This window comes from Kogia breviceps, chromosome X (genome assembly GCF_026419965.1).
Source record: "Kogia breviceps isolate mKogBre1 chromosome X, mKogBre1 haplotype 1, whole genome shotgun sequence".
Taxonomy (NCBI): domain Eukaryota; kingdom Metazoa; phylum Chordata; class Mammalia; order Artiodactyla; family Physeteridae; genus Kogia; species Kogia breviceps.
The window spans coordinates 134,007,143-134,033,175 of NC_081330.1; the positions used below are offsets into that span (position 1 = coordinate 134,007,143).

General features: G+C 49.1%; 1 protein-coding gene across 2 annotated transcripts; it reads left to right on the top strand.

Moving 5' to 3' along the window:
• Positions 1 to 1,507: 1,507 nt before the first annotated feature.
• On the top strand, positions 1,508 to 21,275 carry CRLF2 (cytokine receptor like factor 2). 2 transcript variants are annotated; one of them, XM_059050690.2, is made up of 8 exons: positions 1,508 to 1,665; positions 7,996 to 8,098; positions 10,119 to 10,282; positions 11,428 to 11,561; positions 13,881 to 14,043; positions 14,788 to 14,893; positions 17,227 to 17,311; positions 20,117 to 21,275. In XM_059050690.2, the coding sequence occupies exons 1-8, from the start codon at positions 1,584 to 1,586 to the stop codon at positions 20,381 to 20,383; spliced, it is 1,104 nt and encodes a 367-aa protein (XP_058906673.1). In that variant the 5' UTR covers positions 1,508 to 1,583; the 3' UTR covers positions 20,384 to 21,275. The 2 variants fall into 2 exon arrangements, with proteins under 2 accessions (XP_058906673.1, XP_066879042.1); XM_067022941.1 differs by having other exon boundaries at positions 1,577 to 1,665; positions 7,999 to 8,098; positions 20,117 to 20,458.
• The last annotated feature ends 4,758 nt before the right edge of the window (positions 21,276 to 26,033 follow it).

A 26,033-nucleotide genomic window follows, 5' to 3' on the forward strand; every position in this document is an offset into this window, starting at 1 on the left:
GTTGATGTGTCATCTCCACGAGAGACGACCATGGCCTCCGGTTTTCACTTGCAGTTTGTTTCCATCCGGGAATCCAGAAGGGAGGCGGGGGGGGGGGGCTCGCCTGCCCATCTCCTCCCCCCACCCAGGTTTATGCGCTCGTGAAGGGCAGGACCAGAGAACGTAAGACCTTCCCGCGCAGTTCACCGAGGTAGCACAACCCCGGCCATCATGCTTTTCCCACCTGGTCACCCTTCTTGGAGCGGTCCAGCGTCTCGGAACCGTCAAAACACGGGGGGGGGGGGGGACAGCCTGTCACGGTTTTCCAGGAAGTGCGAGAGGGCACCGCGGATTGCGAACCTCTCTGTGTGCCTCTTTGGTCCCCCCAAAGGTCAAACGCTCTTTCACGTCATTGACCCGGGGAGCTGTGAGAACCCATCTTCCGGGACCACCCGTCTCTGTTCCCATGAACTCCCAATCTCCCGCAAGCCGCCGCGGCATGGCCAAAAAAAAAGAACCTGGAAGCGGGAGGAGTGTCTCGAGTTATCCAGGTGGGCACGAGGGCCCTTACTCGCAAGAAGGAAACAGAAGGTTCAGGGTCAGAGAAGCAGGGGTTGGTGTCACGTGGGGATGTGAGCTGAGGAACGTGGGCGCCTCTAGAAGCTGGAAAGGCAAGAAAAGACAGATTCTCCCCTGGGGCCTCCGGAGGGAGCCAGCCCTGCTCACACCTGGATTTCAGCCCAGGGACAGCAGCGTTGGACCTCTGACCTCCAGACCCCTGACCTGGGGCCAGGAAGACCCGAGTCTCGGCTTGCCCTGCAATAGGCAACTGGAAGTCAATCGGTCGCTGTCTGCTTCTGGGAAACGGAGTCTTCAACTCTACGATGGGGCAATTCGTGTTTGTTTCCTTTGCCCATTGCCTGCTGCCTTCAGGTTCCGTCAGTGGGCATCTGTGAAAGGGCTTCGGCCTGATTTCACAAGCGCAGGTATCACGGCGGGTGTCATGTTTCGGCAGAGTCCCCCCACTCCCGGGGTACGTGTGGACGCAGGCGTGGGGGCCGTCAACGGGCCCCTGAGGAATCCAGGCTTCCTTCTGTGGGAAAAAGCCCACCTACAAATCTCCCCGGTAACAGCTGGGAAACGATTCTCCTTGGGATTCTGCAAGTCCCCAAACTGTGTCCTTTACGGATACCGTGCTGTCCCCTGCTTGGCTTGAGGCCATTGGGAGGGGCCCCAAGCGTCCCTGCTTCTGGGGAGCAGCCAGGAAACCTCGGCAGGATGAGGGCTGCAGGGCCGCGCTTGGACCTCGACCTCCAAACCCGGGATTCTCACGACCCACCAGAGGGTGAGAATCCGGGGTATAGATCGTATCTGATAATGTTGCAAGTGAGACGTATCCGGCGGGGCTGCAGAAGTGCTCCGCGGGGCTGCAAAAATGATCCTGCACTTTTTTTTTTTTTTGGACCGGAGTCATCTTATAAAATAAAGCATGACTGTTTCCTGTAGTCATTTCCCTAGTTTCTTTTCCACATTTTAAAGACGGGGTGACCTCTGTAGGATGAGCTGAGGCGCTGACCTGCTCACTGCCTTCTCCTCCTTCAAGCATGAGGTGTAACTTTCTGCCCTGGGCAGCCTCAGCTCTCTTCCTGCTGGGACATTTGATGGCTTCAGGAGAAACGGAGCTGGGTAAGTCAACGCTGGCAAATGTAGCCATTTGTCTGCCTGAAATGCCCTTTCTTTGAACATCTCTGCTCTTTTCTTTTTATGGTGTCTTTTGCAACTGCGCTGTTTTCTTTGTGAAAGTGACAAGGGCTTACACGGGTTTCTGAGTCTGGGGCAAAGCTCCATTTGCCTATTGCAAAGGACCCACTCTTGATTGAGTTCAGGATTAGGTTTGAATGGAAAAAAAATCAATAGACGAGCCCTTGTCTGCAGAACTGAGAATCTGGGCTGCTCTGTCGTTCTGTCGGCCTCCAAAGAGGTGACAGCCTTTCGTTTAAATTAATATTTACCTTCCCGTGGTGAGATCATGCCGCCACAGTGCCCCCCGAGAAAGACAAGGGCTTCCCCGGTCACCCGTCGGTCTGCGGGGTCATCCTTGAACCCCACGGCTGGCCGTGCCTTCTTAGAATGTGATTATCAACGTCACCTTGCTCTCTGTCCTCAGAGCCTGGCTCCCGGGGCTTTTCCGGAGAACTGTTTGCAGGCTGCATGATCGTCTTACGAGGAGGGGCCGGACGGGAGGAATCCGGTCCCGTCTTGCACTAGACAGCTTCCATTTGCTTTCCAGCTCAGGGCGGCCCGGATGGGAGCTGGCGATGGCACGTTCGTGCCATTTAGCCTCTGCACTGTCCCCAGGCATCACCGCATGCTTGACCGGTCCACGTCCGAGCTGGCCTCTTGCCTTCCTGGTTTGACAGGGTCCCTAGGGGCCTTCTTTGCTGCAGCCCTGGGCTTGCAAACTGGGTATCAAGTGGACACGGTGAGGAGGGTGAGAGAGCCTGGATGCGGGGTGTCCCCAGGGCTGGCACCCACGTAATCCCCTAGCTCTGGGCCATGCCCGGTGCTCTGTTTTCGCGCGGCCGCATCCAGCACTCCATCAGCCAGCGACAGAAGGTAGAGGGAGGAGAGATTTGGCTGTGACTGGAGCTGCGCACGGCCACAGATTCCTTGAGACCCATAGCGGCCTTCTGACAGCCCCCCGGTACCTGCCGCCGCTGCGCACGTGGAGTTTGAGTGAAGAAAGAGCCCTTTAGGCCGGTTCTGGATTCGGACCCACTTGAAGCACATCCGTGGGGGCAGAAGTAGGGGTTCAGGTCGTGGACGGACAGGCAGTCCCCCCCGAGGTGGTCCTTATCCGTCTGTGAAGCCGGGCTCACTCAGAACCTTTGTAGGAACTTCCTGGAAAATGCAGAACTTGCTTGTTGACCAGAGGCCTTTGCGGTTTGCCTGCTTTTCTTTTACCCGAGGTCATCACAGGTGTGCGAACACCTGCGGTCCCGCTGGGCACAGCCTTAGAAAAGCCTCCCCCCCAATCCCACCCGGGGTCCCGGAGCTGCGCAGGGAGGTCCCTCCGGGGCCCTTTCCTCCCCGTCGATCCATTTCGAACCAACAGATTCAGACTTCGCGACTTCATTGGGTTCAGATCATATTTCCATCTGAGGCTATCGTGTGTTTCTGATGGAGCTACTGATAATGCCATCTGCCCCGAACACGCCTAAACCCTCGTGAACCCTGGTGAACCGGTGTCAAAAGAAGCATGAGGGGCGGCGAGTGGGAGTGATCCGACGGGGGGGGGGCTCATTAAAGGCTCAGGAGTCCGGGGGAGCCTGTCCTCGCCAGCGACGCGGAACGAGACACCATCAGTCTTCAGACCATCCCCGGGCTGTTTCACGGACCAGCCGCCTTGCGGGCTGGAATCGTGTTTATCACATCGGGGGGCAGATAAGGAGCGGGGGGGGGTCGGGCACAATCGGGGAGACCAGGAAAGTCGGGGATGGAGGCAGGTGAAGGGAAGGGAGAGCTTGGAATGGAAGAGAAGGATGGTGGGGGGGCACACTATACGCGTCCCGACGCCCCGGAACAACTCGGGAGGCGTTTGCCGCCCGAGCCCACGTGTTTACCCCAAACGCAGCAGGGATTCAGGCTTGGGTTTGGGCGGGAAAAGCGGAGGCAGGCGGTGGACGAAAGTGACCTGACAGCTCCTGGTGGCCCTAAAAAGTGTTCTTAAGGGGGAAGACGCTGTCGACGAAAAATTAATCTGGCGATCTGAGAAAACTGGAAAATTCTATTCAAGCCAAAGTTGAGGATGATAATGTGGGAAGAGCATCTCCGGAAGCTCTGAGAATTGTTCCTCCCAATGTGTTTTGAGACACAGGGCTGTACATCAAACGACGTATTGGTGACAGCTTAAGCACTCCAGATCTAAGCATCGTCCCGGCCCCTTACGAGGTCAACAGGGAACGTTGCCTTTAAGGAACTGTCTGGGGGGTGCCAGGCGAATGCCGCTGTTCATGGTGGAGCAGGGATTTCCGCTGACGGGGGCGTCCGGTCGATGCCTAATGCAGACGCACAATATGCACAGTGAGGGGAGAGACGAGGCCACAGGGCCGAGAACATTTTTTATGTTGACATTTTTCTTGTCTTGCCGTAAAGCATGAATCTTATTTCACACTCCTTGTGTGTGGTCTGGGAGGTGAGGTGGTCGGACGATGCTCTTCGGGGACGTGGCAGCAGCCTGTGGGTGGGGAGCAGGGAGGTGGCCTCCTGCACGTGAGGCAATGGTCCGGCGCCAGCGTGTTCCCTGCAGGTGCTGGGGAGGGAGCCCCCCCTGTGTGTGTCTGCTTCCTTTGGGCCGTCAGTGCTCCAGGGAGACGCGGCCACGCTGGATTTCACCTTTTCTGCCAGGTCGCTGGTATCACATGCACCTTACGGGGACCCCCGGGGGCACACGGAGGGACTCAGAGCTCACCCAACAATGCTGCTGACATCAGCCGCCTTTTCACAGCAAAGAGTGGGTGGAACGGTCCCAGGTGCAGACCTGCCTAGGATGCTTGTCCAAATACCTTTGTGTGTCGGGTGTCCTCCTGTTGAACACTGAATTGTGTCCCCCCAAAAGATATTTTCAAGCCCTGACCCCTGGAACCTCAGAACGGGACCTTAGGTGGAAATAAGGTCTTTGCAGATGAGATGAAGGGAAGGGTCTGAGATGAGGTCCTCCTGGAGGAGGGTGGCCCTACATCCAATGACAGGGTCCTTCTAAGAGACAGAAGAGGAGAGACACAGACACAGAGGAGAAGCCCCGGGAAGACAGAGGCAGAGACGGGAGGGAGGCGGCCCCGAGCCCGGGGACGCCTGGAGCCCCCAGAAGCTGGAAGAGGCGGGAAGGACCCTCCCCTAGAGCCTCCGGAGGGAGCGCGGCCCTGGGACACCTTGACCTCAGACGTCTGGTCTCCAGGATGGGGGAGGATGAATTCCTGCTGTCTTACCCCTCAGTCTGTTGTCATTTCTTTCAGACGCCCCAGAACACTTGAGCACCTCTTTATAGGATCTGCTCTGGCTTTGCTGTGTCCTGTGTGGTCCCACGATGATCTTCAGAGGGTTTTCAGGGAGGGTTTGAGGGAGGTTGGAAATCGACACCCAAAGACACCTCCCCACCCCCGCCCTTGCCTTGGTACAGACAACCTTTGTCACTAGGGCCGTCCTGGTACACTTTGCCATTTACACCTTCATCTCTTAAGATTTCTGAATAAGTTCATAATATCCCATAAAATCAGCACATACTTTCTAAGCAGCAATGGGTCCTGGTGGCCCTGAGTTCTTTCCGTTCAGGAGCCGACATGCAGGTGGGAACAGTGAAATCACAGGAATGAGATGGTGTCTCTCTCAGTGGCAATGTTGCCACCAGCACTGTTACCACCGATGGCCCAGGCTGGCAGGTAATTTCTGGAGAGGTGGAGGTGTTTCTGATGGTACTGGAGAAACAGAATCAAAACTGGCATCTCTCGCCAACCCAGAATTCTTCTCCGCGAAGGTAGAGATACGAGAGACACGATTTCATGACCGAATGAGCATTGAACAAGACTGCGCTCTAATACACATGCCTTTTGAGAAAGAGATTGGCAAGACACAAACCCTCTTCTAGAGCAAGGTGGACACCAGCCACTGCACCCACGTTCTCAAACGGGAGGACGTCCCAGCACCACTTGTAACCATAATTCCTCCTGAACCCACCTTCCAGTTGGAGGGACCACCTGGATCAGGTCACTGGCTTTATCCAAAGGGAAAATTAACTTCTGTCTCTATGACTGAAGGTGCTTTTACGACTTGGAACCAGACTCTTAGCCCCTCACAGAAATGGGGCACCACACAGTTTATGTTTGCTCTTCAAAGAGTTGGCTCCCTTGAGAAAGATATGCCTAGATCCCAAATCTGGCCAAAGCTCATTAACTGCTAAAAGTCTCTACATATATTTCAAAGGGATGAAGAAAAAAAACGTACACATTTTCTTTTTTTTAAAATATATTATGAGTTTTGGGACTGCCCTGGTGGCGCAGTGGTTAAGAACCCACCTGCCAGTGCAGGGGACACGGGTTTGAGCCCTGGTCTGGGAAGATCCCACATGCCACGGAGCAACTAAGCCCGTGTGCCGCAACTACTGAGCCTTGCTCTAGAGCCCGCGAGCCACAACTACTGAGCCCGCGTGCCACAACTACTGAAGCCCATGCCCCTACAGCCCCTACAGTGCTCCACAACAAGAGAAGTCACCACAATGAGAAGCCTGTGCACCGCAATGAAGAGTAGCCCCCGCTCGCCACAACTAGAGAAAGCCCGTGTGCAGCAACGATGACCCAACGCAGCCAATAAATAAATAAACAAATAAATAAATTTATTAAAAATATATATTATGAGTTTTAAAATTGAGATATAGTTGATTTATAATATTATATATGTTTCAGGTATACAACATAGGGATTCACAATTTTTTAAAGATTATACTCCATTTATAGTTATTATGAAATATTGGCTATATCCCCTGTGTTATACAATATATCCTTGTAGCTTATTTATTTTATACGTAATAGTTTGTACCTCTTAATCCTCTACCCCTATCTTGCCCCTTCCCCCTTCCCTCTCTCCACTTGTAACCACTAGTTTGTTTTCTGTATCTGTGAGTCTGTTTCTGTTTTGTTACATTCACTAGTTTGTGTCATATTTTAGATTCCACATTTAAGTGATATCATGTGATATTTGTCTTTCTCTGACTTACTTCACTTAGTATGATCATCTCTAGGTCTATCCATGTTGCTGCAAATGACATTATTTCATTCTTTTTTTATGGCTGAGTAGTATTCCATGGCATATGTGTACCACATCTTCTTTATCCATTCCTTTGTTGATGGACATTTAGGTTGCTTCCATGTCTTGGCTACTGTAAGTAGTCCTGCTGTGAACATTGGGATGCATGTATCTTCTCAAATTAGAGTTTTCAGTTTTTTGCGATAAATGCCCAGGAGTGGAATTGCTGGATTCTATGGCAGCTCTATTTTTATCTTTTAGAGAAACTGCCGTAGTGTTCTCCACAGTGGCTGCACCAACTTTCATCCCCACCAACAGTGTACGAGGGTTCCCTTTTCTCCACACCCTTGCCAACATTTGTCATTTGTGGTCTTTTTGATGATGGCCATTCTGAAGGTGTGGAGTCTAGGTAACGTCTAAAGCAAACATTGAAGGGCACACTTGACCTTGAGCTTTTCCTCGACTCGTCATGTGTGGTGCTCTGAGTAAGACGGTGACTTTGGTGGTTGGGGGACAGTGTCCAGTTCCTCTCTGCGTGCCCAAAAAACATGGTGCCGCTGGACACGCAGGGGCACTCACTGTTTACTCTTCACACTAACCGACGATCATTACCTCTTGCCAACGAGAGAAGAAAGTCAGCTGTAATCTTGCACTGACTGCTGTCTCTCAAAGTGACTGAGTTTTCTCACTGACCTTCATAGATCCTGCAGTTCTTACTGACATAAGTCATGACCAGTTTGTCTGTGAGAATCTTGGTTTTCTCTGTCCCTTTAAAGCACTCTATCATTCTTGTATTATAAGTATGAAACACATAACAGACTCTGGACACATAGTAAGAATACAAAATACCTTGTTGATAATTACAGATAGATGACTTAGATAACAGATAGATGATGATTAGATAGATGATATAGATGATAGATGATTGATAGATACGTAAATAGATAAATAATAGCTAGATGATGAAGATGATAGATACATAGATAATAGAGATAGACAGACAGATAATAGAGCTAGATAGATAGATGGATAGATAAATATAGATATCATGTTGAAATGATAATATTCTGGATATCTACGGTTAAATAAAATATATCATCAATTTTTTTAAAAAGTACTATATCATTCTTATAACATGAGTGCTGACATCATTTTACAAATTTCAAACTCTTTCCAGCATTGTCTCAAAGTCTACTCTATTTGTCTCTTTTCACCCAGAAGAAGCATTGCAGCTTCAAATCATCAACTTTAATTTCGAAACTGTGAAGGTTACATGGAATGCAAGTGAATACTCTGGAACTAATTTGACATTCCTCCAAAAGTAAGTGCCCTGAGGAAGGGAAAACCATGCCTATGGCTAAAATATTTCCTCTTCTAAGATGTCAACAACTGGGAGTTGTGAAATGAACGTGTGAAGAATCAGAATGTGCAAGTGTGAATGTGTGTGCCTTCTTTAGCTCTCAGGCGTCACCACAGCTGCAGCCATAGCTCCCAGACCTTCTAACGGAGTGTTGACTGACTCATGCTCGAAATCACCTAGATTCTTTTTTTAAAAAAATAGATATTTGACTATATCTTTTTTCTTTTTAAAAATTAATTAATTTATTAATTTTTGGCCGCGTTGTGTCTTTGTTGCTGCGTGTGGGCTTTTTCTTGTTGCGGCGAGCGGAGGCTACTCTTTGTTGTGGTGCGCGGGCTCTAGGTGCATGGGCTTCAGTAGTCGTGGCTCCTGGGCTCTAGAGCGCAGGCTCAGTAGTTGTGGCGCACGGGCTTAGTTGCTCCGGGGCACGTGGACTATTACCCGACCAGGGCTCGAACCCGTGTCCCCTGCATTGGCAGGCGGATTCTTAACCACGAGGGAAGTCCCGCATCTGTTTCTTTAATCATAAAGGAGATAATTCTTGGTCTCGTCACTGCTTGGGTTTGAGATCTTAAGGATGGAGTATAAGCTGGTCTCACGCTGGGTCCTACAGGCTTCTTCTTAATATTGCAGGGAAGCCTCAAAGATATACCCAATCTTGGGACATCCCTATTAAAAGTGTCTCCTGGAAGGGATAGTTAGGGAGTTTGGGATTGACATGTACACACTGCTACATTTAAAAAGGATAACCAGGGACTTCCCTGGTGGCGCAGTTGTTGAGAGCCCGCCTGCCAATGCAGGGGACATGGGTTTGAGCCTTGGTCCGGGAAGATCCCACATGCTGCAGAGCAGCTAAGCCCATGTGCCACAACTACTGAGCCTGTGCTCTAGAGCCTGTGAGCCACAATTACTGAGCTCGTGAAGCACAACTACTGAAGCCCATGCACCTAGAGCCAGTGCTCCACAAGAAGAGAAGCCACCGCAATGAACAGCCTGTGCACTGCAGCAAAGAGGAGCCCTAGCTCGCTGCAACTAGAGAAAAGTCCGCGCGCAGCAACAAAGACCCGATGCAGCCAAAAATAAATAAATAAATTTTATTTTTGTAAACAAAGGATAACCAACGAGGACCTATTGTATAGTACAGGGAACTCTGCTCAGTGTTATGTGGCAGCCTGGATGGGAGGGGATACTGGATACATGTATATGTATGGCTGACTCACTTTGCTGTGCACCCGAAACTATCACAACATTGCTAATACAGCTCTACTCCAATATAAAATACAAATGCCTCTTTGAGTCAAGGGCTGGGTTACTCTGCAGGTCAGTTACTTTCCTAGGGCGGCCGCAACAAAGTACCCAAACCTGGGCAGCTTAAAACAAGGAAAATTCACCCTTCCCCATCCTGGAGACCGGACGTCTGAGGTCAAGGTGTCCCAGGGCCGCGCTGCCTCCAGAGGCTCCAGGGGAGGGTCCTTCCCGCCTCTTCCAGCTTCTGGGGGCTCCAGGCGTCCCTGGGCTTGTGGCCGCCTCCCTCCCGTCTCTGCCTCTGTCTTCCCGGGACTTCTCCCCTGTGTCTGGGTCTCTCCTCTTCTGTCTCTTAGAAGGACCCTGTCATTGGGTTTAGGGCCACCCTCCTCCAGGAGGACCTCATCTCAGACCCCTCACTTCATCACATCCACAAAGACCCTGTTTCCTAATGAGGTCCTGTTCCCAGGTTGCGGGGTTAGTATTGATACGTAGGCATGCCATTGGGAGGGCCACAATTCAAGCCCTACAAGACCCATTCAAGGGGTGTAAACATTTGAGAGAGGGGTACTTTTCTGTTTCGACAGGTCTTGCTGTAGTTGTAAGGAGAGGGGGATCATTGACGCGAGTGACGTGGTACCCGAGTCAGTGACAGAGTCACGGAGCAAAGGAACGGCTCTTAAGACGTTATTCTTAAGATGCTACATAGCTGAATTTTTCTCTTTTTACATCACAGGTTAAGCAGCAATGAGGCCTACAGACCATGCTCCAAGTATACCTTTCAACAAGGTTACACTGCTGGGTGCCTCTTGGAAGTAGAAAAAGATGAAGTTCTACATTTTTCCATCAGGAATGGAACACACCCTCTTCTCAGCAAGAGTCTATGGATCAGTAGTTACCGTACGTGCTTTAGTACCTTGAGGGTTGACTGTCCATTTGGGGTGAGGATACATCATACAAAGGTAGTGAAACCCTCGCTCCAAAGATTCATGTTTTGGTCTGGATTTCTGTGTGGCAGTGTTTCTCCCCCCACCCATTTTTTTTTTTTTTTTTTTTTTGTGGTAGGCGGGCCTCTCACTGTTGTGGTCTCTCCCTTTGCGGAGCACAGGCTCCGGACGCGCAGGCTCAGCAGCCATGGCTCACGGGCCCAGCCGCTCCGCGGCATGTGGGATCTTCCCGGACCGGGGCACGAACCCGTGTCTCCCGCATCGGCAGGCGGATTCTCAACCACTGCGCGACCAGGGAAGCCCCCCCCCCCATTTTTTGAGGTATGGGATGTCACAGGTCCATCTCAGAATCCCATGAGAGAGAGCTATGGACCCCCTACTGAAAACAATCCCTCATAGACATTGTATAAGTCTCCTCAGGCTGCCATAAAAAATTAGCAGAAATTGGGTAGCTTAAAATAAACATCGTCTCCAAGTTCTGGACACCAGAAGTTCCAAAGTCGAGATGTGGGTAGGGTTGGTTCCTTGTGCAAGTTCTGAGGGAGAATCTGCTCCAAGCCTCTCCCTCAATTCCTGGGAGCTCCTTGTCATCCGGGTTCTCCCTGGGCTCGTGGCCGCCTCCCTCCCATCTCTGCTTCCGTCTTCATGTGGCTTCTCCCCTGTGTCTGTCTCTTCTCGTAAGGACACCCCACATTGGATCAGGGTTCACGCTACTCCAGGACGACCTCATCTTATCTTCAACAATGACACCTGTAATGACCCTCTTTCCAAAGATTCTCAGGTGCTAGGGTCCAGGACTTCAAAGTGTCTTTTTCTGGTGGCACACAATTCACCCCATAACAGGTACAGAAAAGTTTTTCAAGCAATTTCAGAGAGCTCTTTCCTCAAGACTCCTAAGGGCCCCTGGAGAGCTGGCTAAAAGTTCTGTTGTCAATGTACTAAAGACAAGGAAGCCCCACATCTCATAAGGTATTAGAGGAAGGATTGAAACAGTCAGAGGAAAGTGAATCCAAACGCAGTTACCACTGTAATGTTAGAGATGTGGAATATGTTTATCTTTGTAGAAGTGTTAGTCATTGTGCTCTGTCTCCTTCTTAGTGAAACCCAGATCCCCGAGTGATCTGAGCTTCCAGTGGCATCAGGGAGCAGTGACAGTGACTTGCTCTGACCTGTGGTACAAAGGCCTCGTGTATGAAATCCAGCACAAGACCACCTTTGACACCGAGTGGCAGGTGAGGGCAGAGATGTCTTCTTAGGCCAGGTGGGCGTAAGTATCCCCAAGATGCGAACGATGGAGAAAGATGGAGAGACACAGAGACAAAGATATTGAGGTTTCTTTTAAGGACTTGGTCATGTGATTGTGGAGCCCGGTGTAGGTGACAGAAGCAGGGGGCACTCATCCAGAAAGGGAAAAGACAGACAAATGGCTGGAATCAGTAGAATAGAATCACTGCTCATCAAAGAAATACGCATTAAAATAGAGGGATACTGGGCTTCCCTGGTGGCACAGTGGTTAAGAATCTGCCTGCCAATGCAGGGGACATGGGATCAAGCCCTGGTCAGGGAACATCCCACATGCTGCAGAGCAACTAAGCCCGGGAGCCACAACTACTGAGCCCACGTGCTGCAACGACTGAAGCCCGCGTGCCTAGAGCCCGTGCTCTGCAACAAGGGAAGCCACCGTAATGAGAAGCCCGCACACCACAACAAAGAGTAGCCCCCGCTCACCGCAACTAGAGAAAGGCCGTGCGCAGCAACAAAGACCCAACACAGCCAAAAATAAATAATATAAATAAATTAATTTTTTTAAAAAATAGAGAGAGGGGCTTCCCTGGTGGCGCAGTGGTTGAGAGTCTGCCTACCGATGCGGGGGACACAGGTTCGTGCCCCGGTCCGGGAGGATCCCACGTGCCGCGGAGTGGCTGGGCCCGTGAGCCGTGGCCGCTGAGCCTGCGTGTCCAGAGCCTGTGCTCCACGACGGGAGAGGCAGCAACAGTGAGAAGCCTGTGTACCGCAAAAAAAAAAAAAAAAAAAAAAAAAATCAGGAAACTTTAAGACCTCCATCATGCTCTTTGTTCTGATCAATTAATTCCCTGTGCAGAAGTCAATCCTCAGGGAATAATTCAAAATGTGGATGAGGCTGTATGCACAAAGACGTCTATCAAAGCATTATCTAAAATAAATACATGGACTTAGGGACCACCTATGTGGCATACAGCAGAATAGTCAAACCATGGTACATTTATAATAAAATATTTAAGAGCCATCAAAAGGTATTTTAAAGAATATTTAGTGATAAGAAGCAATGCATACATTAAATATTGTGTTCAATGAATACCATACCCCCGGAAGGAGAGAAATGATATCAATTTGTTAATGGTGATTGTATTTCGGAGCTAGAGTAAAGACAGGTTTTAAGTGTCTTATTTTGCCTTTGTGTGTGTGTGTGGGGGGGGGTTGTGTGTGTTTTCTAAAGTCTCAAATGTAAGCACGCATTACTTTTTCTTCTTTTCAATTAATTAATTAATTATTTTTTTGGCTGTGTTGGGTCTTTGTTGCTGCGCACGGGCTTTCTCTAGTTGCAGCAAGCGGAGGCTACTCTTTGTTGTGGTGCGCGGGCTTCTCATTGCAGTGGCTTCTCTTGTTGTGGAGCACGGGCTCTAGGCGCATGGGCTTCAGTAGTTGTGGCTCGTGGGCTCTGGAGTGCAGGCTCAGTAGCTGTGGCGCACGGGCTTAGTTGCTCCATGACATGTGGAATCTTCCCGGACCAGGGCTCGAACCCGTGTCCCCTACATTGGCAGGCGGATTCTTAACCACTGTGCCACCAGAGAAGCCACAGCATGCATTACTTTTATATTCATAAAAAAAGTTACTTGGGGAATATAGCCAATATTTTATAATAACTGTAAATGAAGTATTACCCTTAAAAATTGTGAACCACTATATTGTACACCCATAAAATATAATACATATGTAACGTATGTATTGTACACCCGTAACATATAATACATACATATAATAATAGAGCAACTATACTTCTATTTTTAAAAATTACATTTATTTATTTATTCATTCATTTATTTATTTACACAGTACGCGGGCCTCTCACTGTCGTGGCCTCTCCCGTTGCGGAGCACAGGCTCTGGACGCACAGGCTCAGCGGCCATGGCTCACGGGCCCAGCCGCTCAACGGCTTGTGGGATCTCCAGGGCACGAACCCGCGTCCCCTGCATCTGCAGGCAGACTCTCAACCACTGCGCCACTAGGGAAGCCCCCCACAAAATTATTTTTTTTTAAAGAAAGAACTTAGTAATTCTTCAAAAGCGTCTGTCATCAAGTATGTCATAACGATATTTTTTTCCTTTTTGGAGGGAGGTGTAGAGGTGCTGCCACATTTGTTTTTGCTGTTGTTTGGAGGATAAAGATCTGAGCAGAGAGAGGAAGTGAAACAAGAGAGGGAAATCTGCAAGGAGGAATCTTGTGTGAATCCCTGGTAGAAGATGAAAAAGTCTGGGTTAATCATGGGTCATCGTGTCTGTTTTTCCCTCTAGTCTAAGGAGGCAAAAACCTGCAATGTCACGCTCGACAGTTTGGATGCTGAGAAGTGTTATTTCTTTCGGGCCAGAGTGAAAACGCTGGAGTCCAGCTACGGCTCTGACACATACCCAAGTGACTGGTCAGCAGTGATACACCAGCAGGGGGGCAAGGTAACAGGTAATGTCATGCAGCATCTCTGCACAACATGGTCTGGCACCCTACGTTGGGGGGAGGGTGGAATGGGGCACCTGAAAACATGGATGACCCCAAGTCCTGCTGCAGAGGTTACGGTGGAAGCAATTCCTCTTCCGGCTTCCATCATTATTGGACTGATTTTCACTTTTATTTCGATGAACATGGCAAGAATAATGTGTCATTTATGAATGTGGTTCCATGGATATAGGTATAGATGCATAGAGAGATCTATAGATAAATAGGTGATAGATGGATAGATTGATAGATGATAGATGATGATAGATAGATGACAGATAGATAGATGGATAGACATGGATGATAGGTGATCGATAGTTAGCTAGATAGATGGATAGGTAGGTAGACAAATATATATCGTAGAGAGATAAGTAGATAGGTAGGTAGGTAAATAGATAGATGGATGATAGACAGATAGACAGATGGTAGATAGATTGATAGATAGATGATAGATATGGATAGACCAAAGCAAGTCCTGATATCCTCAAATACCCATGGCAATGAGTTAAATCTACACTCCCTCCTTCCTGACGTTTGCCTGTCCAGTGTCACCATCTCTCTTTCCAGGATATTTCACACTAAAATCAAGATTTGCTGACCCTGACATTTATAAAGGGAAAAAAAAATGGGGGTGGCAGGGTTTGGAGTGTGATCTAGTATTATGTTGAAATTATCTTGATAACTTACAGCCCTCATTCTGTTTTGCTTTAGATTTGTGCAGGGAAAACAGCCTTTTCCCAAATTTTATTTTAATTGCTGGCATGGTCACCTTCCTGATAGCCTCCATTCTCCTTCTGCCTTTATGGAAACTACCAAGGTAAGGAAGACCCTGCCAGAATCCTCAGACACATGGGCTTTGGTTCCAATATGTCCATGAACTGGGAGGAAAAAAAAGAGTTGTCTGATATGATTATTTCGCTGAATATCACTTTCTCTATAATACACACTTTGCCAGTGGTATATGACAAGAAAATTGAGAGGGAAATAATGCCAAAGGTGCAGAGATATCTGCAGAATTCATTGACAAATATTCTCTTGGAGACAGTAGGATATAAGAATGCTCATTCCTATGAGAGCATTACCTTGCTTCAAACATATGCGCCATTGAGCTGTGTCCTCCTGTCATGTTACAATGACAGGTACTTAAAACATCTTTTAATTTTTATTGAGATTTATTAAATGAGACAATTTGGTGAGTGACGTGAGAAGAACTGGACAAGAAGAAAGCTTGTCTGGTTTGTAAATCCATTTACAGATACAGAAAAACAATATTCTTTTAGACCACAGAAAGCATTTCAAAAATATGATATTAAATATTTCTCCCCATTAACCTTGCATGCAATAATTTAACAACCGCTATTTCCATCTTTCTTTAAACGTACTTGTGCCCGGGCCTTTTACTTCTTGATGATGTTTGAAGGCACTGATGCCCAGGGCCGCGGGTGCCACTTTGTTTCTTCGATGAGGTTTCCATAGCAACGACTGGAGTGATGCATAGAGAAACATGGACCGCCACTCTGGACCACTCAGGCTGGGTCTGAGCTAGGCTAAGTTAGACAATTTCAAGGACGTCCCATCATGGTTGAATACAGCATGGAGCAGCTTCCCTTAATTCTTGCAAATTGCCCCATTTTTTTCTTCAGCCTGCTCTTCTCTCTTTGACCAGCTCAAACAGATGCCTGCAATATGGTTCTCTGCAAGGGAGCAGATGAAGCCATCAGATAAGCATGTTGACAGGTGACATGTCTGATGTTTTTAATACAAAACTGAAATCACCCCTGAGGGAATCTGAGGAGTACACTTCTTGGAAAAAACGAACACTTGTCCTGTCTTCAAGGAAGTCCCTGCTCTCGATGAGTGGTGAAATCAACTGTATTATTTTCCTGGGGCTGCCATAACAAAGCACCCCAGACTGGGGTGGAGGGGCTCAAACAACAGACATTTATTTCTCCCAGTACTGGAGGCTTGAATCTGAGGTCCAGGTTTGGGCAGGGCTGGTCCCTCCCGAGGCCTCTCTCCTGGGTGTGTAGATGGCCCTCTCCTCCCTGTGTCCTCACGTGGTCGTCCCTCTGTGTGCATCTGTGTACTAATCTCCTCTTCTTTTAAGGACACTAGTCACATAGGGTTAGCGTCTTATTAGATGAGAACCTCTTAGGTTCTGGGGGCCTGCAAATTAAACTGACCAAAGACAGAATAACATAAGAAAATGCATATTTCTTTGCTAATGTAATATTTTTAAGCACATGGAGATTCGTAAAAAGGAAGTGAACACCTAACAAGGCAGTTAATTTGGGGGCTTCTATACCATTTTAACAAAAGGTAATAATTTGTAGAGAAGTGGAAAAGGAAGACAAAGGAAAAGGGAGTTTGGATGTGGGTAAATTGTGGGAAGGTGACTAAGAAATGTGTGGGGGAAACTACAGGCAGATGAAGGTTGTCTATGTGGAAGTATCTTGGTGCCATCTCAGTGATGTGACTCATCATCTGTTTCCTGGTAAAAGGGGGGGGGGATCTTTACAAATGGAATTTTTTTTTTTTTTTTTTTTTTGTAAAGAGAGAAATTTGTGCTCTGCTTTTAGGTGGATGGGGGAGGGCAGAGAGCTTCTCCCGTCTCTGCTGTTTCTCAAGTGCCTTCACCTCCAAATACACAATATCCCCAAGTGGCATATTTTGGGTTGGTGTATCCTGATCACCTTCATACCCCATGTCTATGACCTCATTTCACCTTAATTACCTCCTAAGAAGTACAACCTCCAGATACGGTCAGATTGAGGGGTTAGGGTTTCAAGCTATGAATTTGGGGACGTGGGGACACAATCCAGCCCATAATGTCAACAGAAATAGTGATTCCTAGGTAATAAGAACTGCTCTTTTGCAGAGGTGAGCTCCATGCCCCTAATATCACATTCCTGGTGAGGGCTTCACATGGACGCTGGAAGCAGGGTAGCTGGGGGGGTAGGAGTGGGGCACATGTTTTGAAATTGGGGGTGCAGTTCCGCCAAGGTGTGTAGCCTCTGGGGTCAAAATCTGCAGCCATCCTGGGCCCCTCATGGTGGGGCAGGGGGAGGGGGGGTGTCTGTCCACCTGGACATCCACAGCCCTGCTCAGGGGCGCCAGCCTGGCTGACCAGACTCTCCATGTCCATTTCAGGGTTAAGAAGGTTCTCCTGCCCAGCGTGCCAGATCCCAGATTCACCTTCTCTGGGCTCTTTGAGTCTCACCAAGGTAACTTCCAGGTAAGCGCCATCTCCTTGGGCTTGCTGAAAAACAGGCTTGCTTTGTGCTGTCCTAATATCTCCCCTATGCACCATTTAAAAACCTGCTTTTATTCCAGCGGCCTCTTTAAATGCCTGTGAGCCTTTTTGCATTTGAAAGCAGCAGCATGTTCTTTTCTCTTTTGGTCAGAGAGAGTAGATCCAAGGGCCTCCAAGGGTGGCTTCTCTTGAAATCAGCCCCAGAGATCAGTGGCCCCCACTACGGGATTTTCCAGCCTAATCGCTCTCTGATCTCATCAGGAAGTTGTGTTCTTAATCTGTTCCCTCTGCAGGGCTGACAACAAAACCTACACTTCCTTTTTCAAACTTTATGGTTGTTATTTCATTCATGTGATACATGCTTACAGGGGGGCTGAGGAGGAGTTGGGAGGCATGAGAGAGGGGGGATGAGCACCCCTGTCCCCAGGAGACCGCCAGGCAGTGGACACCCAGGCATAGATTTTATAGGACCGTCGGATCAGAGTTACACCAGTTCCATGCAGCTGCCACAAACTGCGGGGTTCAAAACATCACACATTCAACCTCCCCCATCCTGGAGACCAGACGTCTGAGGTCAGGGTGTCCCAGGGCCGCGCTCCCCCCGGAGGCTCCAGGGGAGGGTCCTTCCCGCCTCTTCCAGCTTCTGGGGGCTCCACGCTTCCCTGGGCTCGGGGCCGCCTCCCTCCCGTCTCTGCCTCTGTCTTCCCGGGGCTTCTCCCCTGTGTCTGTGTCTCTGCTCTTCTGTCTCTTAGAAGGACCCTGTCATTGGATGTAGCGCCACCCTCCTCCAGGAGGACCTCGTCTCAGACCCTTCACTTCATCTCATCTGCAAAGACCCCGTTTCCAAATAAAGTCCCATTCCCAGGTTCTGAGGGTTAGCACTTGGGCATATCTTTATTTTGGAAGGGATGCACTATTTAACCTTCCACAGGAAGGTTAAATTTTAAAACTACTTAGGTGTAGGAGAGGGGAAAAAAATGGAACGAAAACCCACAAAAACATTCCTCTATCCTGTTAACTTTTGTCCCTGATACCTGCAAATTAAATGGACAAAAAAAAAAGAAAAAAAAGAAAAACATTAAGAAAAGGTTTATTCTGTGTGCACATGACAACAAGTGAAAACCCCCAAGAAGTAGTTACAGACCTGGAGGGTGATGTGGCATTTTAACAAAGGGTGATAGAGTGTGGAGGAGAGAGCAAGTAAAAGAAAAGGGGTTGGGGACTTGTGGGTGGCAGGCAAGATATGAGAAGGTGACTAGGAAATGCATGAGAAATAAGGGTTCTTGGGCTTCCCTGGTAGCGCAGTGGTTGGGAGTCCGCCTGCCGATGCAGGGGACGCGGGTTCGTGCCCCGGTGCGGGAGGATCCCACGTGCCGCAGAGCGGCTGGGCCCGTGAGCCGTGGCCGCTGAGCCTGCGCGTCCGGAGCCTGTGCTCCGCAACGGGAGAGGCCGCAGCAGTGAGAGGCCGGCGTACCGCAAAAAAAAAAAAAAAGTTACCTGTGTGGGCTTCCCTGGTGGCGCAGTGGTTGAGAGTCCGCCTGCCGATGCGGGGGACGCGGGTTCGTGCCCCGGTCCGGGAGGATCCCACGTGCCGCGGAGCGGCTGGGCCCGTGAGCCGTGGCCGCTGCACCTGCGCGTCCGGAGCCTGTGCTCCGCAAGGGGAGGGGCCACAACGGCGAGAGGCCCGCGTACTGCAAAAAAAAAAAAAAAGTTACCTTTGTGGGCTTCCCTGGTGGCGCAGTGGTTGAGAGTCCGCCTGCCGATGCGGGGGACGCGGGTTCGTGCCCCGGTCTGGGAGGATCCCACGTGCCGCGGAGCGGCTGGGCCCGTGAGCCATGGCCGCTGCGCCTGCGCGTCTGGAGCCTGTGCTCCGCAAGGGGAGGGGCCACAACAGTGAGAGGCCCGCGTACCACTAAAAAAAAAAAAAAAAAAAAAAAAAAAGAAGAAGAAATAAGGGTTCTCTAGTAAGATTTTTATGACTCAAGTTCTCCCAGGTGATAAGTGTTGTCTCTGGAGTTGGAAGGGTCAGGGTGACCGTTTATAAATGTACATTTCCTTTCCAAAAGGGACATTTATGCCCTGCTTCTAGGGAGGACAAACAGAGAGCAGAGAATCCTCTCTGCAGCGGTTCGTTCTCCATTGCCTTCAGCTGAAAATAATCTTTGTGCCAAAGCGGCATATTTAGGGGTGTCCTAGTTCCTTTCAAGGGAGAAGAGAGGGGGTTACAGCAGAGTTTAGGACAGGAAATCTGAAGTTTTTCAATACTTGGGGCTAGAAGAAGATGGGGGAGGCTGGGCCGGGGAAGGGAGATGTTACAGGGAGCAGAGGAGTCGCCTGGTGGAAGACGGTCCCGTGGGACACCCTATTCCAGATGAGCTCCTGGCCGGCATCAGGAAATCCCAGGGCACTTGTTAGAACTCAGCTTCGGGGCCCCCTGGCCCTGCTGAGTGATAATATCCTCCTTCTGAAAAGTCACCCCCATCCCAGAGAACATACCTGCGGGGTGGGGGTGAGGGGAGTCTGTGTTTCCTGTTTTGGGTTCCGGGAAAGCCCTTCAGGCAGTCCTCGCGTGTGAGGAGTGACCACAGGCCAGCACTTTGAGGCTGATGACCAAAGGCAGGTCTGAAACCACAAGCCCTATGCCAAGATGCTAAACATGAGAGTTTTTTGTTCTGCCGGGGGTGGCATCCCCTCCGGAGGGAGGCGGCCAGGGTCTTGGGGATGCGCGGGCCCCGAGGGGAGGGGTTTGCTGCACGGAGCCTGAGTCCCCACGTTTCATCCTGGAAGGAGTGGATCAAGGACACGCAGAACGTGGCTCACTTGAATAAGATGGAAGATGGGGAGCAGGAGTCCATCCCGGAAGAGGCCGTGGTGGTCCCGCTGGCCGAGATGCCCAAGACAGTGGTGACGAGCCCTGTGTACCGGCAGACAGAGGAGGAAGAGGCCACCACGGAGCCCGGCCAGCTCCCTCGCCAGCCCCGCCAGGGCGGCGAGGTGGTCTCTCTCGGGGATTTTACGTTTGTGATGAGTGACAACTCATACATGATGCTCTGAGGGGGTGCAAACTCAAAAGCCAACATCCGAATCGACATTGACTTTGTAAGACCCAGGACAACATCTCAGGGACTAAAAACCACTGTGAAGGGAACTCCCCAGAACCGAGGATGCTGGTGTCTGGGGTCACCCAACACCCCAACCATCCATCCAATACATCCCATCCATGTTGACATCCAGGGGCTTGAAGGTGGATTCCCTATAGGTGGCAGACCGTTGGTTGGGCTTGTCCTTGCTCTCACCTGGCATGTTGTCACGGTTCACTTCAATCGTAAGGAAGGAGAGCCAGCGGCCTGGGACCACCTTCCTTCGCACCTGCCCACCCAGTCCTGCCCTTTCGCCGTTACTACTTGCACCTGAGCGGTTCCTCAGATCTTTTGCTACGCGGCACATGTATCCAGCAGGTGAGGCACAGCACCCCCAGGTACAAAATGAATTCTGCGTTACCAACAACAACCAGCCACCCGGCTCTTGCTCCAAAAGGGAAAAACCCTCTTTGCAACCACTGAGGCATTTTATGAAGCAGACTGTTTTAATTCCTGAGTCCACACTCAGGACATCACTCCTAAGAGATATTTGAATGTAAAAACCCTGAATGAACATTTGAAACATTCCCCACTGAGGGTACATTCTTATTATTTTTTATATTGAAATAGAAAAAAAAGTGTTGGCATGAGAACAACTGTGAGATGTAAACAGCTTGCTGATATTTGTGGAGATAGTGGACAATGTTAGTTTGATGCCTTCAAGCTTCACATACAGGATGTGTCTAGATTTCTAGATTATTGAGATCTAGTTGTTTTTTTCTTTGTTTCTTTTTTTTCAGTCTGGCACTGAGTTTATCTTGTCTCTCTGCAGGATGCAGTAAATAAACTTGATCAGATATACCTGGAGTCTGTGTGTGTGTGTGTGTGTGTGTGTGCGTGTGTGTGGTGTTGGGGATTTATAATTTGACAAAATCTCTCCCCACCCCAGAAAATTCCTCCACAAACATAGAAATGGAAAGAAAACACTTCTATTAGTGAACAAACACCAAGCCAGAATACAACACACATCACAGGCAGCCTTCTAAGGGTCTGCAAACATAGAAGGACGCTCACCCTATTTTTGACCCCAGCAGCCCAGTTCCCCCTGCATTCTCAAGACAGCATTGCTAATTGTCTCCTCTCTGTAGGACGTAGCTGTTGCAATTTGGGACCAGGTTTCCAGCTGCAGTAAGACCACTCTCTTCCCTGGAAGCTGGGAGGTGGACATTACGTGATTGTTCCTGGGTCAGAGATGTGGTGCAGGGCTGGAATCGGGAGAGCAGGAACCCCAGAAGTCACCTTCCCCTGAGCAAGACTTCAGGGTGGGCTGCACGCCTGGACCCGGGACCTTGTTTCTGGGCTGCAAGAGGCTTTTATTTATTTATTTATTTTAAAGTAATTAATTTATTTATTTATGTTTGGCTGTGTTGGATCGGTGATAAAATATGAAAGACACTGGGCAGTCTGGCAATCCCACTCTTCTGGGCTTTTATGTAAGGAATAAATAGTCAGGATCTCAAAGAGACATCTGCAACTCCATGTTTAGAGCAGCTCTACTTACAATAGCCGAGATACATAAACAGCCTAAGTATCCACTGACGGAGGAAGGGGTAAAGACAACGTGATACCTATCTATCTGTCATCTGTCTACCTATCATTTATTTATCATCTATATCTATCTATATCATTTATCTATCTACCTATCCATCATTTATCATCTACCTACCTATCTTTTATTTATCATCTATATCTATCATCTATGTACCTACCTTTTATTTATCATCTATATCTATCTATCTCTACTATCATCTATCGTCTATCATCTATCTACCTACCTACCTATTATCCACCTGTCTATCATTTATCATCTATCTACCGAACATCTGTCTACCGATCATTCACCATCTCTATCTATCTATCTATATCATCTCGCTCTCTCTGTATATATATATATATACACACAATGGAATACGACTCAGCCATAAAAAGAATGAGAAATGATGCCATTTGCAGCAACATGGATGGACTTGGAGGGCATGATGTGCCCAGTGAATTAAGTCAGACAGAGAAAGACAAATACTGTATGTTATCACTTATACGTGTAACCGAAAACAAACAAAAAAACCCCAACAAATTCACAGATACAGAGAACAGATTGATGCTTGCCAGAGGCGGGGGGGTGACAGGTGTGTGAAATGCCTGGAAGAAAAAGAAAAGAAAAGAAATATATGTTCTCTGCCTTGGTTCCTGTCACAGAGCTCCTAAAACCCTCGCGATGTCCTGACGGGCTCGGGGATGGGGGGGTGGGGGTGGGAGAAGCACTTCTTTGGTTATTCATAATAAGTCCTTTTCAACCCAACAGGGGCCCCTGGATGCCTTCAGGATGGGGGCTGGTTGCCAGGGGAACCAACCCTGCGGTGAGATGGTTGGAATTTCAGCCCCACTCTCGGACCTCCGGGGAGGGCACAGGGGCTGGCGATTGAATGAATCAGCCCTGCTCAGTGATTTAATCCACCTTGGACCCTCCGTAAAACCCTAAACGACGGGGTTTGGAGAGCTTCCCGTCTGGTGAACTCACGGAGGTGCCGGGAGGATGATGTGCCCCTGGAGAGGGCAGGGGAGCCCCTTCACCCCATGACTTACCCCGTGCGTCCCTAACATTTGGCTGAAGTGTGGCCAGCCTTGTGGGGCTGATCCCCTACCCTGAGGGGTCTGCACTATCCCCGGGGAACTCAGGGTCACCAAGGAGGCTGGGACACCGCCTGCTATCCACAATGAATCGGAGAAGCTGTCCGTGTGGAAGCCACACCCCCCCCCCCTCGGTGTGAGACGCGTTGCGAGCACAGAAACACGTGTTTTCTCTGGGGGAGGCTCAGAGAATGGCACCGCCATCCTCCACTTCCAGGGCATGGGGACACCTCCGCCCACACTCTGAGCAAACTGTGAGGCGTCTCCTTCTGTGCAGCACAAATGCGTCTCGTGCACTGCCTTTCCCAGGAAGGCAGAAATACAATAGCGCTTCGTTTTGTATCTTCTTTTAAAGAACAGAAATAGACCCACCCACAGACGTAGGAAAGAAATGTAGGCTTACCAAAGGGGGAAGGTCGGAAGGGATAAATTAGGAGCTTGGGAGTAACAGATAGATACTACTATATATAAAATAGTCACACAACAAGGTCCTACTGTATAGCACAGCGAAATATACTCAGCGTCTTGTAATAACGTATAATGGAAACGAATCTGGAAAAAATGTCACTGAATCACTATGCTGTACCCCTGAACCTAACACACTGTAAATCAACTGCAGTTCAATTTCAAAAAACAGTGTGTCCTCTTCAGTTCTGAGGAGGTCCAGTTTGGGGGGTTCATTTGGGAAGATCCGTGGGTCTTGCTTTCTTGCTCCTTTGCACGGGGCAGGTGACAGAGCTCCCTGGCTGGGGTTTCGGGGCCTCCTGGTCCGGCAGAGAGGAGTGTGCTCTCCTGTGGGTTTCCACACTGGCATCCGTGGGCTTGTCCAAGGTTGTACCTGGTGCTGGCTGTGGCCAGCAGGTAAGAATCCACTGCCAAGGTCATTCAGCATCCTGGCAGAATTTATTCCTTCTCATGCTTGGAATCGTTCTACCTGCCTCTTCTTCTTTGAAGGGCTTTTGTGATTATATAGCACAGGGTCATTTATCTTAAACACAACTGAGTAGGAATCTCATTTACCTCCGCAAAGATTTCTGACAAGCAATGGAACATATTCATGGGTGTGGCATCAGGGTGAGAAGAATCTAGGGGCCAAAATTAACGCCTATCACAGAGATTTAATTTTATTTATTTTTTCTTTATGGATGGCCCATTGTCTACCACCTTCTACTGATGCACCCACCCTTTCCCCACCTTGTGGCCCTCTCTGCCATAAACAGAGTTTCCGTTTACATAAGAATGTGTTTCTGTTCTTATGTAAAGGACATAAGAACATAGTTATTTGCCTATTCATAACTCTAATCTTTTTTTTTTTTTTTTTGCGGTATGTGGGCCTCTCACTGTTGTGGCCTCTCCCGTGGCGGAGCACAGGCTCCGGACGCGCAGGCCCAGCGGCCATGGCTCACGGGCCCAGCCGCTCCGCGGCACGTGGGATCCTCCCGGACCGGGGCACGAACCCGCGTCCCCTGCATCGGCAGGCGGACTCTCAACCACTGCGCCACCAGGGAAGCCCTTATAAACCTAATCTTGATATTCAGGAGAGTACTCCTCTATCTCTCCCCATTTTTTTCTTCTGAAAAATGTCTTAATCCTTTTTTTCTGGGCTTTCCTGGTGGCACAGTGGTTAAGAATCCGCCTGCCAATGCAGGGGACACAGGTTTGAGCCCTGATCCAGGAAGATCGCAGCAACTAAGCCCATGCGCCACAACTACTGAAGCCTGCGCGCCGAGAGCCCGTGCTCTGCAACAAGAGAAGCCACCGCAATGAGAAGCCCGCGCACCGCAACAAAGAGTAGCCCCCGCTCACTGCTACTAGAGAAAACCTGCGTGCAGCAACAAAGAGCCAACACAGCCAAAAATAAATAATAATTTTAAAAAAATCCTTTTCCTTTTGTATGAATTTCAGGGTCATCTTTCCCAGTCACTGAGAAACTCCACCTGGACTTAACTAGAAACTCATTCAATGAATCTATAAGCTTCCTCATCCATGGATATGGTATGTCTTTCCATTTGTGCAGCTCTTCCATAGAGACAGGTCATTTTCTCAGTCAAGCATTTGCATGCCGTTTGTTAAATTTCTCCCTGGGCACCTCTCCTGGCTCAGGGCAGTTCATGCTTTTGTTCTACTCAGGCTTTCAACTGATTGGACGAGGTGCACCCAGCCACGTCAGCCACTGGCTCCTGGCGAGTGAGAAACTGGCAAAAATATGGCCACATCAGGGCCCCTGGAATCCAGGCTCCCCTCTCTGAAAATTCATAGGCTTTGATAACGTGTCCTGATTCCAACGAGGTCCCCATTATGGACCGTCCTGCTGCCCTGGCTACATTCTTAGCATGTCAATCGCACCCCCAGCCAACCGGGCACATGGAACAGATGAAGTGTTGGGGACAAGACCACAGAAGCTGGTCTAAGGACTGGGTGACTGCAGAATTCTCTGCTTCCAAGTGGTTCTTAAGAGGAATCTTTATGTAATGATCGTTCCACAGTGAGGTTTGAACTGCAGGGGAAAAACATTTTTCCCCTACCCTTTTAGGTTCGGTGTCTGGGGCCTGTGAATTATACCAACAAAAGACAGATTAACAAGAAGGGACAAAACACCAGAGGTGATTTATGCATGCAATGTGCATACTTAGAGGAGAATTCAGTGGTGAGTGTACAGAGGAAAAAACAAATTTTTCCTGTACTCATTTTAGGTTCTCTGGGTGGGGCCTTATAACTGAGATTGGCCACAGACAGATTATCAGGAGAAAAACTGAAGTTTATTAGCAAAGCATCTCGGTTACACTTGGGGGTACCCAGAGGCAAGTAATTCCAAGGGGTGGTTATATATACCTTTTTTAAGCTAAACAAAGGAAAACAGATTTGAGGGTTCTGGGGGGAGAAGCCAAATTATGGGGAGCTGACTAGGAAACTATGGTGAAAGAGGGTATTTATCA